Source organism: Cetorhinus maximus, chromosome 3 (assembly GCF_964194155.1).
Source record: "Cetorhinus maximus chromosome 3, sCetMax3.hap1.1, whole genome shotgun sequence".
NCBI lineage: Eukaryota > Metazoa > Chordata > Chondrichthyes > Lamniformes > Cetorhinidae > Cetorhinus > Cetorhinus maximus.
In genome coordinates, this window is record NC_135881.1 from 135159760 (window position 1) to 135177601 (window position 17842).

Consider the following 17842-nt stretch of genomic DNA (forward strand, 5'->3'; position numbering starts at 1 on the left):
ATAATTCCCTCTGGAGATTGTCAGCAACACAAGGAAGGAAGAAAATAGGCTTGCATCTGCTCAAGTTCATAAGAGTAAGAGGCAACTTGATTGAAACATACAAGATCCTGAAGGGTCTTGACAGGGTGGATGTGGAGAGGATGTTTCCTCTTGTGGGAGAATCTAGAATTAGGGGTCACTATTTAAAAATAAGGGGTTGCTCATTTAAAACAGAGACGAGGCGAAATTTTTTCTCTGAGGGTTGTGATTCTTTGGAACTCTCTTCCTGAAAAGGTGTTGGAAGCAGAGTCTTTGAATATTTTTAAGGCAGAGGTGAATAGATTCTTGGTAAGCAAGGGGGTGACAGGTTATCGACGGTAGGTGGGATGCAGATTTCAGGCTATTATCAGATCAGCCATGATCTTATTAAATGGCAGAGCAGGCTCAAGGGGCTGAATGGCCTACTCCTGCTTCTTGTTCGTATGTTTGTAAAAAATAGAAAGAAGGAACAGTAACTGTCACAAATCCTTTTCTACCATAGATAATCTCTGGTTTTGTGGTGCCAGTTGCTCCTATAAGTGCTCTGAGCTCATACTAATCAGAGCTCACACTACCTCATCCACTTGTACAATATTGTACAACCAGGGATGCAACAATAACTACACATCATGCTCTGGACCATATAATTCAGTCACATGAACATGAAGTCATCATTTCTTTGAAGATGGACTAAACAAAATAAGGTGAGGTGAGGCTTGATCTGATTTCTCCAACAGCTTCCTTGATGACCACATACCCTCCACCCGCCATATAGTCCCAGCTTGTTCAGAACACTAGCCCATACCGGTTACACATTAAGTTCCACTCGCACATCAGCCCTGCTCTCACTGACCTACATTGACTCTTGCCTCTTAACATTTTTAACCATAATTACTTTTAGCCACCTCTCTTAAGTTTCCCATTGCATTGCAGAATCTATTCCTTTACCTATTTTAGCTTTTTTACTCCCCTTCAAACCTCTTTAAAATGCCTTGGAATGCTTTTTTTCCTAAGTTAAAGGCACAATATAATTTTAAGGCATCATTTAGTTTGTTAAAGGAGTTGTATGGAAATTCTATTTAGTTATAATTCAACAACGAGGAGGGTTGAAAAATCTGAACCAGGTGGGCACATGCAGCAATTTAGCTTTAGGTATTAATTTTTAACATTAATATTTCATAAACAGGGAACATTAGCTCGGTGTCAGGGCATCGTTCATAACTATTCAAAAGAGAGCTCAACGAGGAATGATCCATATCTATTGAATGAGTTCACTAACATCAAGCAAATTTAAAACAAAAACCCAGGCATCTCCTGTTATAAGAACATAAGAAATATGAGCAGGAATAGGCCATATGGCCCCTGAAGTCTGCTCCACCATTCAATATGATCATGGCTCATTTCTTATCTCAACTCCACTTTTCCACCCAACTCCCATATCCCTTGATTCTCTTATTTTCTTGGGATTTTATGATCTCTGTCATAAAATACTTAACGACTGAGCATCCACACCTAGGGTGGAGAAGACCTAAGATTTATAATCCTTTGAGTGAAGAATTGTCTCCTCATTTCAGGCCTAAATGATGACCCCTTATCCCAAGATTGTGACCCCCAATTCTAGAGTCTCCAGCCAGGGGAAAACAGCCTTTCATCATCTATCCTTCATGTAGGAACATGTAAGAAATCAAAAGAGGATGGGGGCTAAATTTGATAGCCCATGCTAATTTAGTGAAAACAGGAAACATGCCAACTTTGTGCTGCTTATTCATTACAATGATTTGTGTGTGCAGCCAGTGCTAACTGTGCTGTTCATTGGCTGCGCACATCAGCATGGGGCCCAATATAGCAACTTCCTAGCACCACTCAAAGCCAGCCTGCACCTCTTAAAATGGGAGATGCATTGTGGCTGGAGCAGCTGCTGGGAACCATGCAGGAAGTGAAGACTGGCACAATATAGGAGACAGCAGTATCCAAATTTTTTGGATGTGGAATCAGAAGTCCTGGTGGAGGAGATGGAAAGGAGGAGAGATGTTGTGTATCTGTAGAGGGCCAGGTGTCCCTCCAGACACACATTCAAGAGCAGTGGGAACAGATAACTGTGGAAGTCAGTGGCCAGAGTTAAGTCCCAAGGACTTGATTAGAGTGTCAAAAGAATTTAAATAATCCTATCTCACATAAAAAGTCTAAGTCCCCGAATGCACCTTCAAATGCCAGAACTTACCAACTGCACCATAAGGCTCACACACTGCTTAAATCGCTACACTCCCATCACTCACTTACCAACAATCTCTATCAATCAGATCTCATGAGCTGGATTTTCCCAACCCGATGTTGGGCGGGCTTTAAAAATAGCTGGTGGAGCCAGAGCAAGGATTTCCATCCTCATTTCCAGCAATGGCAATTTTCATTGGTGCGGGAAAAGGGTGGGGGTGTGGGGGTGCAGGAGCCCGCAACCTGCTGCCTCAATGTTGCCAGCACCATTGCCTAAGTGGGCATTTTGGGAAATCCGACAATTCTGATGGAGCTGGGTGGGTTTGGAAGGCGACATGAATCACAGCAGCAAAGATGTGAACCATGGAGGAACCATGATTTGGAGTTGGGAACCATATGACAGGTCAGTACAAATGGTGTTGCCTACTTTACAGGCCATTATGAAATGCTATAGCATAAGTTATATCTGTTTTTACAATAGTGCATGATGAAAAGGCTTTGTTTTGAAAAGATAAGTGGCCATTAAATAATGTAGTTGCCAGGTTGTTAATTCTGATGACTGGCAAGCTGTCAAGTAAAAGGACAGAATTGTGAAAGTAGAAAAATCTTCATATGCATTAGATTATCCATTGGATAAAGTGCTATTCTGTATTGCACAATTTTTAAAGACTAACCCAGTTTGAAATCCAGACATGATTGTGTGAAATTCCCCCATAGCTTTCATTTTTTTCCTTGAAGTTCAGCTCAGCCACCTGTTTAGCTGTTTTAAAGGTTTGACAGATGACTGAGCATCTGGTGATCTTCAAGTGCTCTAATATATGCTGTTTAGGAGGGTTAGTTTGCACAGTTGTTCAGGGAAATGTCAATCTGAATGCTTGGCTACCTTTCAGACCATTAATGTATTCTGCCTAGCAGGGGTTGTTTACACGGTTGTCCAGGAGGATGTGAGCTTGTTCATTCTAATAGATTTATGAGTTTTTTTGAAGAGGACAATGGTTTTTAGTGGCTATACATGTGTGTTTGTTTTGGCAGGTTTATGAGCATTTCAAAGGCTTCCACATGTAATAAGGTTGTTCTGTTTATGTAGCTATTGCTCTAGTGGGTTCAGTGGGGTGAGGGGGTTGGATTAGAATGGGCCTCACACTGATCTCCAGAACTGGGCTAGTGTCTCTGGAGGCTAATGGAGGCGGACCGTTTAACCTGGCCACTTCGGCATCGACCCACCTCCATCTCTGCCTCAGGCCTACACTCTCCTGATTCAGGCCATCCTCCACTGGATGAAAATCCTGCCGGCCAGCACTCCCGGATAGGCCCATACTTTCGGCACTAGCTGCCGTATGGTCAGTTTAATGTCCAGTGTGAATGTTAGTGAATGGCTGAATGTTAGTGGATGGGTGAATGAGGGAATGGATTGGGTCGTAGGGTGGGTGAGATAAGTGTGTAAGTGGGCAGGGTGGTTGAGGTAAGTAGGTAGAAGGGCAGGTGGGTACGGTGGTAAGTAGTAGGGTGGAATGAGGGTGGGGAAAGTGGTTAGGGTGGCAGATGGGTGAGGTGGCAGGTGGGTAGGTGGAGGAGTGGGTAGTCAGGTTGGGGGCTGTAGTCAGGGAGGGGGTCAGTGTGAGTAATGAGGTGGGGGTGGGAGGGTCAGTTTTCTAGTTACCCAGGAGTTAGATGAGGATTTTTCTGTCTAACGTTTCCTGGGTAACTAGTCAGGTAAGTACATTGGAACTGTCTGAAGCCTTTGACTCTGGCAGAGGGTCCCAGGGATCAGGGGAATTGTCTGTCGGATGTTCAAACTTCCTGGGAAATTCCGAATGGAGGTCAGTGTGCCAGGATTTCCAAGGGGTTCTGACATGCACCTTGGTTGGACGTCCGGTCTCCAATGATCTAGAGACTGAAAGATCTGGGCCATTATCACAAATTTATGTCATACAGCCTTGTGATATACCGATCCCACTGGCCACCTCATCTAAATTTTCTTTACACTGAAGAAAAACAGAGCTGCAGTATTAGTTCTATTGTAAAGTAGAAGTAAAGAAATTCAATTGATTTAAAATTTCTTTCAAAATCTAATTCGGACAACAAGATCTATCTACAAAATCAGGAGTTATTTGGATCATTGAGAATTGGAAAACACTCCACTTTATTATTATGCCTCTAGAAAAAACATATGTAAAATTTAGTTGAAATGTAGGTTTTAAAACAGCATTCATAATTTGCAATTCCTTTAGTCTCACTGGATTTATAGCTTAAATAAGAATCATGGTAAACATATGATTAAATTTTAGGGGTTTCAATAGGAAATAGGCAAATTCCTGGTGTCTGAAAGGATTTGTGCTTCTTGTATCTTACGTGTGATAGGGATATCTCAAGGAAAGATAGTAAATAACTAGATGGGTAGGCCAAATGCATCAATGGTCTTCTGCCTAAAACAAATTACTTAAAAAAAAATCTGCAACTACTGAAACTCAGTATTTACTCTTTCCCTTAAGAGTAAGGCCAGAATTATGTAAAATAATATAGTCAGAAGTCTCTAAACAGGATGCTTACCCTCAAGTCTGATTATGTGCCAAGCAACATTCTCTTTCTTGGGAAACATGTTTGATGGCCAGAAACTCCAACTGGACAGCCACACACGTGCTATAGCTACTATAGCAGGTTCAGTATTCTGCAGGGAGTGTCATACCCCCTGACTCCCAAAGCCTCTCCACCACCTATAAGGCATAAGTCCGAAGTTCTATGGAATGCTCTCCATTTGCCTGGATGTGTGCAGTTCCAATAACTCGGTGAAGCTCGACCACATCAAGGATAAAGCAGCCTGCTTGATTTGCATCCCATTTACCAGTTTAAATATTCACTCCCTCCACCACTGTCGCACTGTGTACTATCTATAAGGTGCACTGTACCAACTTTGACAGCAGCTCCCAAACCTGTGACCTCTACTATTTAGAAGGATAAGGGAAGGAGACGCATGGGAACACCATCGCTTTAAAGCCCCCCTCCAAGTCACTGACTTGGACATGTATCACCTTTCCTTCATCATCACAAGGTTAAAATCCTGGAATTCCTAAACTAACAGCACTGTTGGAATATCTCCATCATCACTTTCTGGAGGGCAACTAGGATAAACAATAAATATTGGCTTTGCTCTTGATGCCTTTCCTCAGAATTAACTTCCAAAAAAAAAATTCTCACCCTTCTGTCACACCTGGTCTCAGCTTGGCATATTCTCATAATGTTACAGCTATGATTCAGAAGTTATGCTCTGTGAAATCATGGACTTGAGTCCATGTCCTACCATTTAGTGTTACAGCATCAATGCTTGATCTAACCTACAATGTTAGTTAGGCATTTTAAAAAATTATAGCTATGACCTAATTAAAGCAATAATAACTTTGTTTCCAATTTTTGATGACTAAATTGAGACTAAAATCTGGAGTCAGGAAGAAGAAGAAAAACTACACAAATTCCTCGAGGCCAATGAAGTGATGCCTGTTGCCTCCAGCACAGCGGGTGCTGAGGGCTAGTATTATTGGATGTGAAGGTCCGAGGCCTACCCTTGTGCGGATTGTGCACAAGCTTTAATGCGGTCTCCACATTTACTTAAATGTAGGTTCTTTCCCCATAATGCAATCAGAAGGAGAGGCCATTTCTTTTAGGATGTTATGGAGGCCTGTCCTTTCAGTTGGTTCCTTGATGTTAAAAGGACAAGGACAAAAATTAATCATTTTTGCATTGTTTTGGTCTTGTGGAACAAAATAATTTATTGAACCTTTTTGTGGCCTTCCCAATAGCTCTTTAAAGCTGTACTGTAACTTTTGTCATCAACTATTTGTATAGCTGCAGTTAGAGCTCCTTATCTTTTGGATAGGGTACTCCTACGCGCATCTTTGCAGGTTTTAAGAGGATGAGGATCACACAAGGCAAAATTGCAGCTTAGACATATTCAGCTACAGAGACAGGATCTCTTATTTGGGTCTGATTGAAGAAACTTGTCACCACCAACTCAGATTCCCACAGGAAGCCTTGACTGAAATCTGAACACTCCTGCAGCTACACCTGAAGACTTGACCCTTTGAAACACAATAGCTGAAAGATGCGCCTGTGTGTGAGGGAATGAGAATATATGTAAATAACGAGCGAAACAAAGGATATCAGCCATGAACTTGAGAAAGCCCTAAATAATTGTTTTTCACCATTTTAGCTCTTATATTACATGTGGCTTTTACAAAATCCAAAGGAACGAGGGATCCAGGAGACAAGGATAATGGAAAATGCAACTAATGCAATTAAGTCTTAAAACCAAAAATTCCAAATTCCACTTTCACACCAAAAAAATTAGTCATCTGTACTAATTTAAAGTGGAAGTGACAAGCAGGATAACACTCTGAGCAGGACTATAACTGCCAGCCTGCCATCTACAATAGCAAGTACGGCTGTTGTTTAAATAGGGCTGAATTATCCAATTAGCACCCGAAATATGATCAGTTAATGGGCTGCATTTTCTCCCCAGTTCCACTTAGGAGTGGAATACTGTGTTTTTCAAATTTTAACTTGGCAGTTGAGAAACAATTAGTCACTGCCAGCTTTATGCCTTAGTCCCCAGTCCCCACTTAAGGCATCTGTGCAATGTTCACACTCAGCTTTGCACGTGTGTGGACGTGCAGTGATCGGAAATGTGCCACGCAGGGAACAAACAGGTCACATACAAGCAACCTTCCTTTTCAGATGTGCACATGCGTGGTCACGCGTCAATCTTAAAGGGACCACTCAGCACAACAACCTGGCTTCGCACAGCAAACAGAAGTTCAACAGAACACTGCATCTGTGCCCTACGGGTAAGGAAATTCAGAAAAGTGGACTGGCTAATATAAAACGGCACAAGGAAACAGAACAGTTCAGCCATTAAATAAATTTGTTTCTTTTCGAAGCAGTGCAGAGAATACCAACTAGATGGTTTTACTGTGCCCTATCACTGGATTTTGTTTTTTTTTAAAAAGAGTATCTGGCCAGATATGATTGCAGTCTACACTTCAGTGGAACAGGGCTCTGTCTATATGCTCTAATTGCAGTTGGTAGTGAATATCTCACCTTTCATTTTACCAGCAGCAGCCAAAAAAAATTCATAAAAAGTCTAAAATCTGCCGATCAGATAATTAATGGGTGCACTCAGGAAATAAAGAAATGCAAGTCTTTCTTTCTTTCAAATACAGCAATGATGTTTCATGGCACAAGTTACTGTTAAACTCAACACTTGACACAATTTAAAAAGAACTACTTGATAAAATGCTCTAGCCAAAACATGAACTTCTTGTTCTTCAAATGTTGACTGACCTAAGGTGCATTTTCAGCATTTTTCTCACGAGGAGACATTATTTTTGTTTTAATTGACATTACTTTTATTTGTTAAAATCCTGAACCCAAAAGAAATGTGTTGGAGATTCCTGACCCCAAAAGAAATGTGTTGGAGTAATAATCTAAGAACTCATCGTTAATAACCTGTACTTCAGTTTGTAGGGAGATACTCACACTTATATACTGAACACAGGAGACACTCCCTTTACATGGTTTGAAGTTTAATTCAGCTTCCAAGTTATGGTTTCTTTCCCACACCACTCAATACCATGCTTTGCACACGTGTGATCAAAGTGAAAGCATAATGGCATTATGCTGCTTGTGGTTTAAGAAAAAAATCGCAAACTTCCTCCTTCCTGTCTCATGGCTATTGCCATCTGGATGAGTTTTGAGGCATCTATGGGCTGCTGAATTTGCACCAGTGTAATGAAACATGATTTCTAAGGGTGCATAATTTGGGTATAACTGCTTTAACTTTAATGAAATGAATCGTCTGTAAAATGCTACAGATGAATCTTTAGAGTTCAAGTTATCAAAGAGTGCATAATGTGCAGGGATTAATTCACATGATTGCCTGGATTAAAATTTATGTGAATTTAACCCACAAATTATTCAGCAAATTGAAATTTTTGCATCAAGAGAAAAAAAAGACTTGCATTTATATAGCCCCTTTCATGACCTCCAAATGCCCCAAAGCACCTTACAACCGATAAACTATTTTTAAAGTGTGGTCAATGTCCTATTAGCAGAAACACAGGAACCAATGTGTGCACAATAAGGTTACACAAAAAGATAATGGGCAACATATTCCCCCTGTTGCGATGGTGGGGGGGGATGTGCGGGAATGGGCATGACGGGTGGGTTCCCGATCAATGCCCCCACTTGGGGGCGCGCCGCCATTTTACGTGGGCGGGCCAATTAAGACCCACCCAGTGTGACGTCTTCCAGGAGGGGCTATGCACTCCCTCTGCGGGCAGGCAGGGGGGGGTTCCCTAAGCTGGGAGTGCACTTTTCCACGCATGTGTGCAAAAGAGCGCACTCATCTCCCTGAGGCTAAGTGCAGCCTCAGGGAGATCAGCTCCGGTTTGCAAATTTCAATAAAGCGAAAAAAATTACTGACATGTCCACTCATGTGACACTGTCACATGAGCTGGGACATGTCAATTTCTTTTATATAAACATTTTATAAAAATTTTAATACCTTCATGAAACTTCATCCCGCCCGTGGATGAGGTTTCATGTTTTTTCAGAAGCCCGTCTGGGCTCCCAGCCTGCCCGCCAACCTTAAGGTTGGACAGGCAGGTCCATTAATCATGTTAATTACTTTATTAATGGCCTTAATAGGCCTTTGACAGTTTGGCCGGCACACAGCCTGAAAATCTAAATGACGCGGGGTGACGTCACCCTGCGTTGGTGAGGGGGCCCCGCCCGCCAAACAGAAGATTCTGCCCATGAAATAATGAACTGATAATCCGTTTTGGTGATATTGGTTGATTTAAGTCCACCTGAAGAAGCAGATGTGGCCTCTGACATGCAACATTTCCTCAGTAATGCAATGAGATGTCAGCCTAGATTATGAGCTCAGGTCTCTCTCACAGAACTTGTGCCCGCAATCCTCTGACTTAAGAGATAAGAGTACTATCGCTAAATCTTAGGGAAGATCGCAAGGACATGATTGAAGAGTTAGATTTTAGTAAGCTTTTGAAAATAGAGAGCGAGCCAGTGGGGTGGAATGGCTAATAGAATTAATTCCCGACTATTCAGCAAGGATGGCTATGGCTCTCTTACACAAGGTGCAACGGCAGGTGGTAGGATGCAAATTTGGAAGAGTAGGAACATTAGCACATCGGCAGTAGAAGGTTGTAAAGGTAGGGAGAGGCAACACCACGGTAGGATTCATAAATGAAGACCAAGATTTTGAACTCAAGGGGCTGAATTTTGCCGTTGGCCAGCAGTGGGCAGGGCCTGCTCACCGATGCATAAAATGAGGCGGGATGACATCAGGCGGAACCCCCGACGTCATCCCGCCCCATTTAAATTTTCAGAAAGGCAAGCCCGCAGCAAAACGAGCTGCGGGCCCTCCGACCTGTCAATGGCCAATTGAGGCCATTGACAGGATCATTAAAACAACTAAAGGACCTGCCATCCAACCTTAAGGTTGGTGGGCAGGCCAGGAGCCGCAGCGGCAAATAGAGAAAACATGAAACCTCATCCACCGGCGGGATGAGGTTTCATGTAGGGTTTTAAACAGTTTAATAAAGTTTTAGTGTAATTTATGAACATGTCCCATCTCATGTGACATTGTCACATAAGGGGGACATGTTAAGGATTTTTTTTTTCTATTTTTAATGTTTTTAAAAGTGTCAGTGATCTCCCTGAGGCAGCTTACCTCAGGGAGATGTGCGCTCTTTCATGCACATGTGTGAAAGAGCGCACTCTTGCTTTTGGGGAATCCCCCCCTGCCCACACAGGAAGCGCATAGCGCTTCCCGCGGACGTCACGATGGGTGGGCCTTAATTGGCCCGCCCAGTAAAATGGCAGCGGGGCCCGCTTCTCCGGCGGGGATCGGCTCCCTGCCCGCCGGAGATTGGGTTGGGCCCGCCCACCCGGCAGGCAGAAAATTCTGCCCAAAGGCAGAATTTTCCCAGCCCTATGGAGATGGGGGTGGGAAAATAGGGGTGAGCTGCACTGGGATGGCTCTCCAACACATCCCCGCCGCTTGAGGTTTCCCAGAAGTGGATCAGTGCCCACACTAACGAAGGTGGGCAGCTAATCCAAATTAGGGCTGATTTTTCAGGTCATCTTGAGGAGGGGCACTCACCCCTCCCACCGCATGGAGAACGTCAGCTCAATAGAGGTGGCTTCCCTGCAGCAGATCAGGAGGTCATTAGTGCCAGAGACTACGTGCCCCAGTAACAGGGCTACAGAAAGGAAAATCCACCTGCAGCACCTATACTTCCCCCAGAGGGCTTTCTCCTCTCTTCTGTGGGGCATGTCACCTTTCTCCCTCTAAAATATTGAATTATTTTTACCTCTCTGAAGGTGATTCTATTTTGAGGTGTTGTTATGTTCTCAGGCCTACCTCATTAGTGCCCAGTAGTGCTGCTGAGGATACCAGCCCTGCAATTGGTCCAACAACATCGGAAGCTCGCCTTAATTGGAAGATGAACACACAAAAGGCCACCTCCAGGAAAATAGCTCCCCTGGTCTGGCCCCTGGCAAATGTAGGCTTGGGTCCCCCATTTCGACCTGACATCAGGGTCCCGCAGCCCGCAGGTAAATCCTGCCCAATGCATGATGGAAGGAAGCCTTTAGAGTCAATGAGGGTGGTGAGTTTGAAAGACTACGTCAACGGAAACAAGTATGGAGATGCTTTAATAATATATTAAAAACTGACGTTTGTCACCCAAATGAAATTTCAGTACTTGATCAGGCAAAAGACTCAGTTTTGTTCCCAGTATCAGTGATACAAAACTCCAGCATTTGGCACATCAACTGAACATGTATGGCCAGTGACCGGAGCTACCAAAACTAAAGAGATACTCATATTCCATCCAAAGAGATTACTACATAGCATAATTAACTCCATTATACACTTCTCCTTTTATGGCTCTTTACATCGAGCTTGCACTTGCTTAATTTTTGTGCTTCATATCGCTATTTAGTTATAAGTAAATATCTTAGTTGCTTTAGTCTGAAGGACACTAGTTCATCTCTAATATTTGTCATGCAGTTATGCAGGATTGTATTAAATCCTGAAAGTAGTTACAGCTGTTACAAATGGGGTAGTTATTAATCTTCAAGTAAGCTATTCTGCTAATAACAGATGATATAAAAAAAGGTGCAACTTCCATTTTGTGTAAAAAGCCACATTCTTAGGAATTGCTGTTGGAACATTTTGAGAAAATGGGCTGAATCTTTAGGCCCTGACGAGGGCGAGCAGGGACCCAGAGGGGAGGATCCGTAATTTTGCGCAGCCGGCTGCCATACCAGTTTTTAGCACCATCCTACCCCCGGGCCATTTTCCCGAAAGCAGGATGGAGGAGGGTGGGGTGGGGAGGAGGCAACAGAGCTACCTGCCCAAAAGCAGCAGGCAACTAATTAGGGTTATAATAACAAAGTGCTGGAAACAGCAGGTCTGGCAGCATCTGTGGAGGGAGAAACAGAGTTGATGTTTTGAGTCAGTTCTGAAGAAGAGCCATATTCCACTAGAAGCATCAACTTTGGTTCTCTCTCCACAGGTCCTACCAAATCTTCTGAATATTTCCAGCACTTTGTTTTTATTTCAGGTTTCCAGCATCTGCAGTATTTTGCTTTTATTAAGCTAATAAGGATTGTTTAAAGGCCTAGGATTCAGTTCCCCTGTTGAAATAAATGGTTTGGGTTCATCATGGGTTCAGCTGTAATAATAGCACTAGGGAAATGTCAACAATGAACTCTATTGAAACTGCAGGAACAGATGGCTAATTTTTTTTTTCAAAGCTACACAAGGTGTTCTGTCAACCAATGCACTCCAGCTGTGGGTTTGCTTTTTTACTTTAACTGGCAGCCACAGCCAACATTTTTTCATGTTTAAAGGGCTGGGGATTTAAATAATTTCAGGTCATGACACTTAAACACACCTTATCTGCCCTTCAAGAGCACTTATGCCTCCCCCATAAATTTGTGGTTCCTATATTGCGGGTTAAGGCCTTGGAACAGAGAAAATGGGGATGTTTTGAACTCAGCACTAATTTCAAATGGCCTGAGTTCAGGTTTCCTGCCTGTGTGATTCACGCCCTGCCCCATTCCGCCCACCAGCAAAAAGTTGGATCTGCTGGAAATGGAGGTGGGACTTTTGTATCTGGGTCCCGCTTGACATTTTTAAAGGCCTCTGGAATCTGCCCAACTCTGGAAAAATCCAGTCTCTATTGTCAAAGGCCAACTGGAATGTTCTCCCTGACAACGATGGCCCGGTGGCTAAGGGCATTTTTTATTTGACAGTTTAAAAAGGCTGGAGAGAGGGGGCCGCAATCTAGGGGCACCCACTGTCTCAGTTACATGAAAAGGCAGTCTGCTGTGTTTTCTGAGCCAGAGGAACTCCTATTGGCCCTCCAGCTTCAAGATCACTCCCGCCATTCTCAATTGGATAGCGAGCCTCACAACGTGCAAGCTTTCAATCCCCATTTAAGCCTGACGTCAGGGTCCTGAAGCCCACGGGAAAAATCCTGCCCAAGAACTCAAAGCCAGGAAATACCCTTTGGGGTCTCAAAAGATTCAACAGATAACTGTAATTGTGGTACCTGATAAAAGTCACCGACTTTTCGAACGTAGCCGGCCACTTCAGTGTCACTGGGATTGATGAACCAAAAGTCCCGCTTTGCATTTTTGAATTCCTCAGCTTTGGACCACGGCACAGTAAGCAGAAAACGTTCAGTTAAAGGAGCTGCTACAATTATATCAAGTTGTCCGCTATACATCAACACCTGAAGGAAGAAAATAGAGAAAAGGAAATATGAAGGACTTTCACAAACGTCCGCTATATTGGAACAGAATACATGCTGAAGGAACTAGAACTTAGGGCTGGATTTTTGCCGAGTCACGATGATTCAGGAGCCCCTTAAAAATGGCAGCCGGGACCCCATTCTAGGATTCCCAATCCCTCTCCCCCACTCAGGGTCTCTAATTTTCTGGAATGGCTTTTAAGATTGCAGACTGGTTCCGGTCAAATGCCCATAGCCTAAACTGCTGACCGGGCCGGCTCCATTGAGGGGATAGGCATGTCCTAGTCCTCTGCAATTTTCATGGAATGAGACCAACTTCTCAAAATTTTATGGTTCACACCACCTCAGAGAACCACAGTCTGCATGAGGGGATCTTTTGAAAGGCAAGTTAAAAAGCTCTTCCTCGTGCCCTCCATGCCAAGCTATGCGCCCCAAACATTCCCTATGGCTCCTCATGCTTCCCAAACAGCCCGTATGGCCCTCATGTCCCCCAAGCCAAGCTATGGCACTTCCATGCCCATTCACCTACTGTACATTTATATAGAGCCAATGAACCCTATAGTGACAGTAGGATGTGTGATAAAAGCTTTCTTCAAAAAAGTCATTCATTGAAAATTTTCAAATTTCTTAAAAAAAAACCCTTTTTACCACAGGACAATAAATGTGTCAATAATCCAGATCCTTTAAAGTGTCAATAGTAGAAACTGCAAGCAACTAAAATCTCTTTATCTTGTGCAAATAAACATTATGAAATTGGTAGCAAACAGAAAGCCAAATCTGTCAATCAAGCAATATCTTCCCTGGGGCTCAGATGATTCAACAAGCTACCGGATTTTTGGGAGGCCTCATTATGTATTCTTGGCTGAGAGCCCAGACATCCTTTGGAGTACTAAAACACCCGAGTCAGAGAAAACATTGCCTGATTAACAGTTTTGGCTCTCTGATCTATGCTGTCACTTTCACAACATTTATTTACACAAGGTGGTTTCGAGGGCTTGTGGTTTTCATTATTGATACTTTAAAGGATCTGGATGATTAACACTTTTATTAGTAAAAAGGAGTTTTTTTTTTAAGTAAGCAGAAAGTTATCAATGAATGACTTGTTTTTTTTTAAAAAGCTTTTCTTTTTCCACATCCTACTGTTCATTGGTTCTATACACTGCACATTGTGTGAATGGGCACGGAAGTGCCATAGCTTGGAATGGAGGTATGAGGGGCCATAGGGGTTGTTTGGGCAGCATGAGGTAGTGTGGGGACATAGGGATTGCTTGGGGGGCATATCTTGGCATGAGGACCATTGGGGTTGTTTGGGAGGTGTGAGGTTTGGCATGGGAGGCATGAGGGGCCATAGGGGATGGGTGGTGACCCATGAGGTATCATGGATGGGGCATGGGCAGTGTATGGGGTGAGGGCCTGTTTTTATTTTAACTGAGGTGAATTCCCACAGCACCGAGGCGGGCCTTTTAAACAGCCCAACTTGGCACCCGGCACTCCCTGTGGCTGCCTCCAAACTTTTTCCCTGGTCGGCTGGCCCGACTGCAGCCTGTGCCTGTGCCCGTGCCCGCACCCACCCCACAATTAAAATCCCATCCTTGCGGGCACTTTCTCCCAAGGCAGGGGGGCTGAACCAGAAATTTTCCGGACTCCTGCTACCCGTCTCAAGGATGAAAATCTAATCCATTAAGTCTATAAGTTGACAAATGTAAATATAACCATCCTTTGCCCATGGATCATGACACTTAACCGTACAATTTGCTAGCTCACTTGTTGTCATACAACATATTTAAACATTCAGCACAATACATGTAAAATAAGCCAATAAATTGGATGAAATGGCATTTTCTTATGCTTTAGAAAACCTATGGTACATTTAAGAATTGTATCTGAAGGGTAGAATGATTGCTAAGTGTTCCATACAAAACCCTCACAGCTGTTCAGTGCGTGTTGCAATGTGGAAATAATCAAGTGATCCCTGAACACAAGGCAGAGACTAAAGTACATTATGCACTGCAGGCCTGAGAGGCCTAATTAGTCTTGATAACAATCCATGAATTAGTTTCAGGAACTGACAAGTTTCCACCCAACATGATATTAAATAAGTTTAGGCTTATTAACTAAACAAATTTGTTTCTGTGAAACTCTACCGTGTGTGACAGGAACTATCTGCTTCCCTATAAAGCAGAAGACAAACAGCAGAAGGAAAGTTATCACAAACTTCAACATGCTCCTAACTTCCAATTCTAAAAAGACAAAATTTACCATTGAGAACAACACCGGGGCTCATATAAAAACAGAAAATGCTGGAAATACTCAGCAATTTAAGCAGCATCTGTGGTGAGAGAAAAAGAGCAAATGTCTCAGGTCAATGAACTTTTGCCAGATCTGGCAAAAGTTGGATATATAATAGATTTTAAGTGAGTGAAGCGGCAAGGAAAGGGTGGAAGGTGGAGAAAGAACAAAGTGAAGGCCTGTAGCACAGTGAAAGACAGGAGAAATAAACTGACTAATGGGATTATGGTGAAAAGCAAAAGGCGATGGTAATGGGACAAGTAAATGAACAGAAGTTAGATTTAGAGGAGGCATAAATGGAAACAGCAGAATCATCAATAATTGTTCCCTGAAAAATGGGGAACGAGGATACGATCTGAAATTACTGAAGTCTGAAATTATTGAATTATGCCGAGACCAGAAGGGTGTGAAGTGGTCTGATCGAAAGATGAGATGCTGTTCTTCGAGTTTACATTGAGTTTCAACAGTAGCAGGCCAAGCACGGATGTTAGAGTGGGAATGGGGCAGAAAATTAAAATGACAGGTGACCAGAAGCTTGGGGCTATGCTCACGCTTAAGATCTGAATGGAGGTATTCCACAAATCAGTCACTGCTTCGTCTTCCCGATGGAGAGGAGACTGCATCATGTGCATCAAAGAGAGTATAATAAAATTGAAAAACGTATAAGTAAATCTCTTCACCTGGAAGGAGTGTTTGCAGCTTTGGACAGCGGGAAGGGAGGAGGTAAAAGGGCATGTGTTGCAGCTCCTGTGCTTACATGGAAAATTGCTGTGAGAAAGGGAGCAGACACTGGGGGCGATTGAGGAATGGACCATGGTCGCAGAGGGAACAGTCCCTTTGGAATGCTGGAAGAAGAGGGGAGGGATGTATTTGGTGCTGGCATCAGGTTGGAGATGGCAGAAATGTCAGTGAATGATCTGTTGAATGTGGAGGTGGGTGGGAAGGTAGGTGAAGGGGAATCCACCCATCACCTCCACTGCCCCCTGTAAAATGGGAGACAGGTTGGGCTGAAAGGAAGGCGGCAGGCAGGCCATGCTCTCTATTTACAAGGCTCCCTGCATTAAAACATGCCGGCAGGGGAGTGTAAAATCCAGCCCCAGATCTCTGGATTACGAGTCCAGTAACCTAACCACTATACTACCATACTCCTGATGAGAATAAAGGAAACCGAGGCCAGAATTTTGAGGTTGATGGACGGGCACAGTCGGTGCGGCCGGGAAATGGCCCACTGCCCGCGATCAGCCCCCAACCGCGATTAATGGCCAGCCAGCGTGAAAAGTGCGCTGAAATGCTCAGTGCTGCCGAGGTAGGGGCGGGAGGAGGGCGAGTGTTGAAGTCAGCGCGGGCGATGGGAACACTCACAGAAAGCTCCCTGAAGGCAGAGAGCTGTGTCAGGGAGCTGAAGAAATCAAATCCAATAAAAACTGGTTTTAAAACATGGAAAAAATGCCCACGCATCAGAAACACAGTCACCTGAACACATACAACATGAAAATTCTGTGCAAACTTTTTAATTCTTTTTTTGTTTAATGATGGAAACCTCACCCCACCCTTGGATGAGGTTTCCTGAAAAATGCAAAGGCCCCCGGTCGATTTGCCTGCCCGCCAACCGTAATGTTGGACGAGCAGTGGAAAATCCCAGTTAATTGTGCCATCAATGGGCTTAATACTCCTCTCAATTGTTGGCGGGTGCGCTGCTGACTCTCACGTGTGCCTGCCGACTGAAATATTGCCCAAGTGCGTGATGACATCGGGATGCTCACCTGACGTCATCGTGCACTATTTCACACTCGAGCATGTTGGGCACATGCCCGCACACCGAGTGAAAGATTCTGCCCAGAAATGATACATTTTTATGCAGTAGTTGACCTGAACTTGTATCGCCTCCAGTTGCCTTAACGGGATGGAAGTCAAACTGTAAAATAATGCTTATTTCCAATTTGGTTAACTGTTGGGTAGTTTACATAATCGTGGACAATGCAACACTGTTAATTTTCTGGAAAAAAGTTAAATATGCACCTTTGAGTGATTAGTAATTGTGCTTTAAAGGGCAAAAACCATGAACCAAATCAAACATAACCCAATATTATCAATGCCATTGTGTATATTATTACACATTATGCATCATGTGGCATGGCATTGGCAACATCTTTCCCCTTATTGAAGCCTCCTGCCTGGCTACACTTTCCACTACTTGACCCACCTAAACGGCCACAGTTACTGTGTAACCCTATCACCAAATCAGGCCTCGGCCTTCCCCTATTCTTCCCGCAACTCCATCTGCTTCAAGTATCTCACCTGTCTTTCGGCTCTCCTTTAAATCCCTCACTGCCTGCAAAATCCCCAACTCTCACTCCAAGTTTTACCCCAAGATATCCTCCTTCATTTCCTCTCTCAGCTGCTTCATGGAGCTACTCTTCAACCTCGGCGATTTTGTCCATCTCCATCTCAGCCTACCTTGCCCATCTTCCCTGAATTCACTAACC

General features: G+C 43.6%; 1 protein-coding gene across 4 annotated transcripts in view; it reads right to left on the reverse strand.

Annotated features, from left to right (window-relative positions):
- cpvl (carboxypeptidase vitellogenic like) overlaps nucleotides 1-17842 on the reverse strand; it is a 106081-nt gene that overhangs the window by 19368 nt on the left and 68871 nt on the right. For all 4 annotated transcript variants that reach the window (XM_078539033.1, XM_078539030.1, XM_078539032.1 and 1 more), the window contains one exon: nucleotides 12867-13049. In XM_078539033.1, the coding sequence (XP_078395159.1) occupies nucleotides 12867-13049 (183 nt within the window). The remainder of the gene's footprint in view (nucleotides 1-12866; nucleotides 13050-17842) is intronic.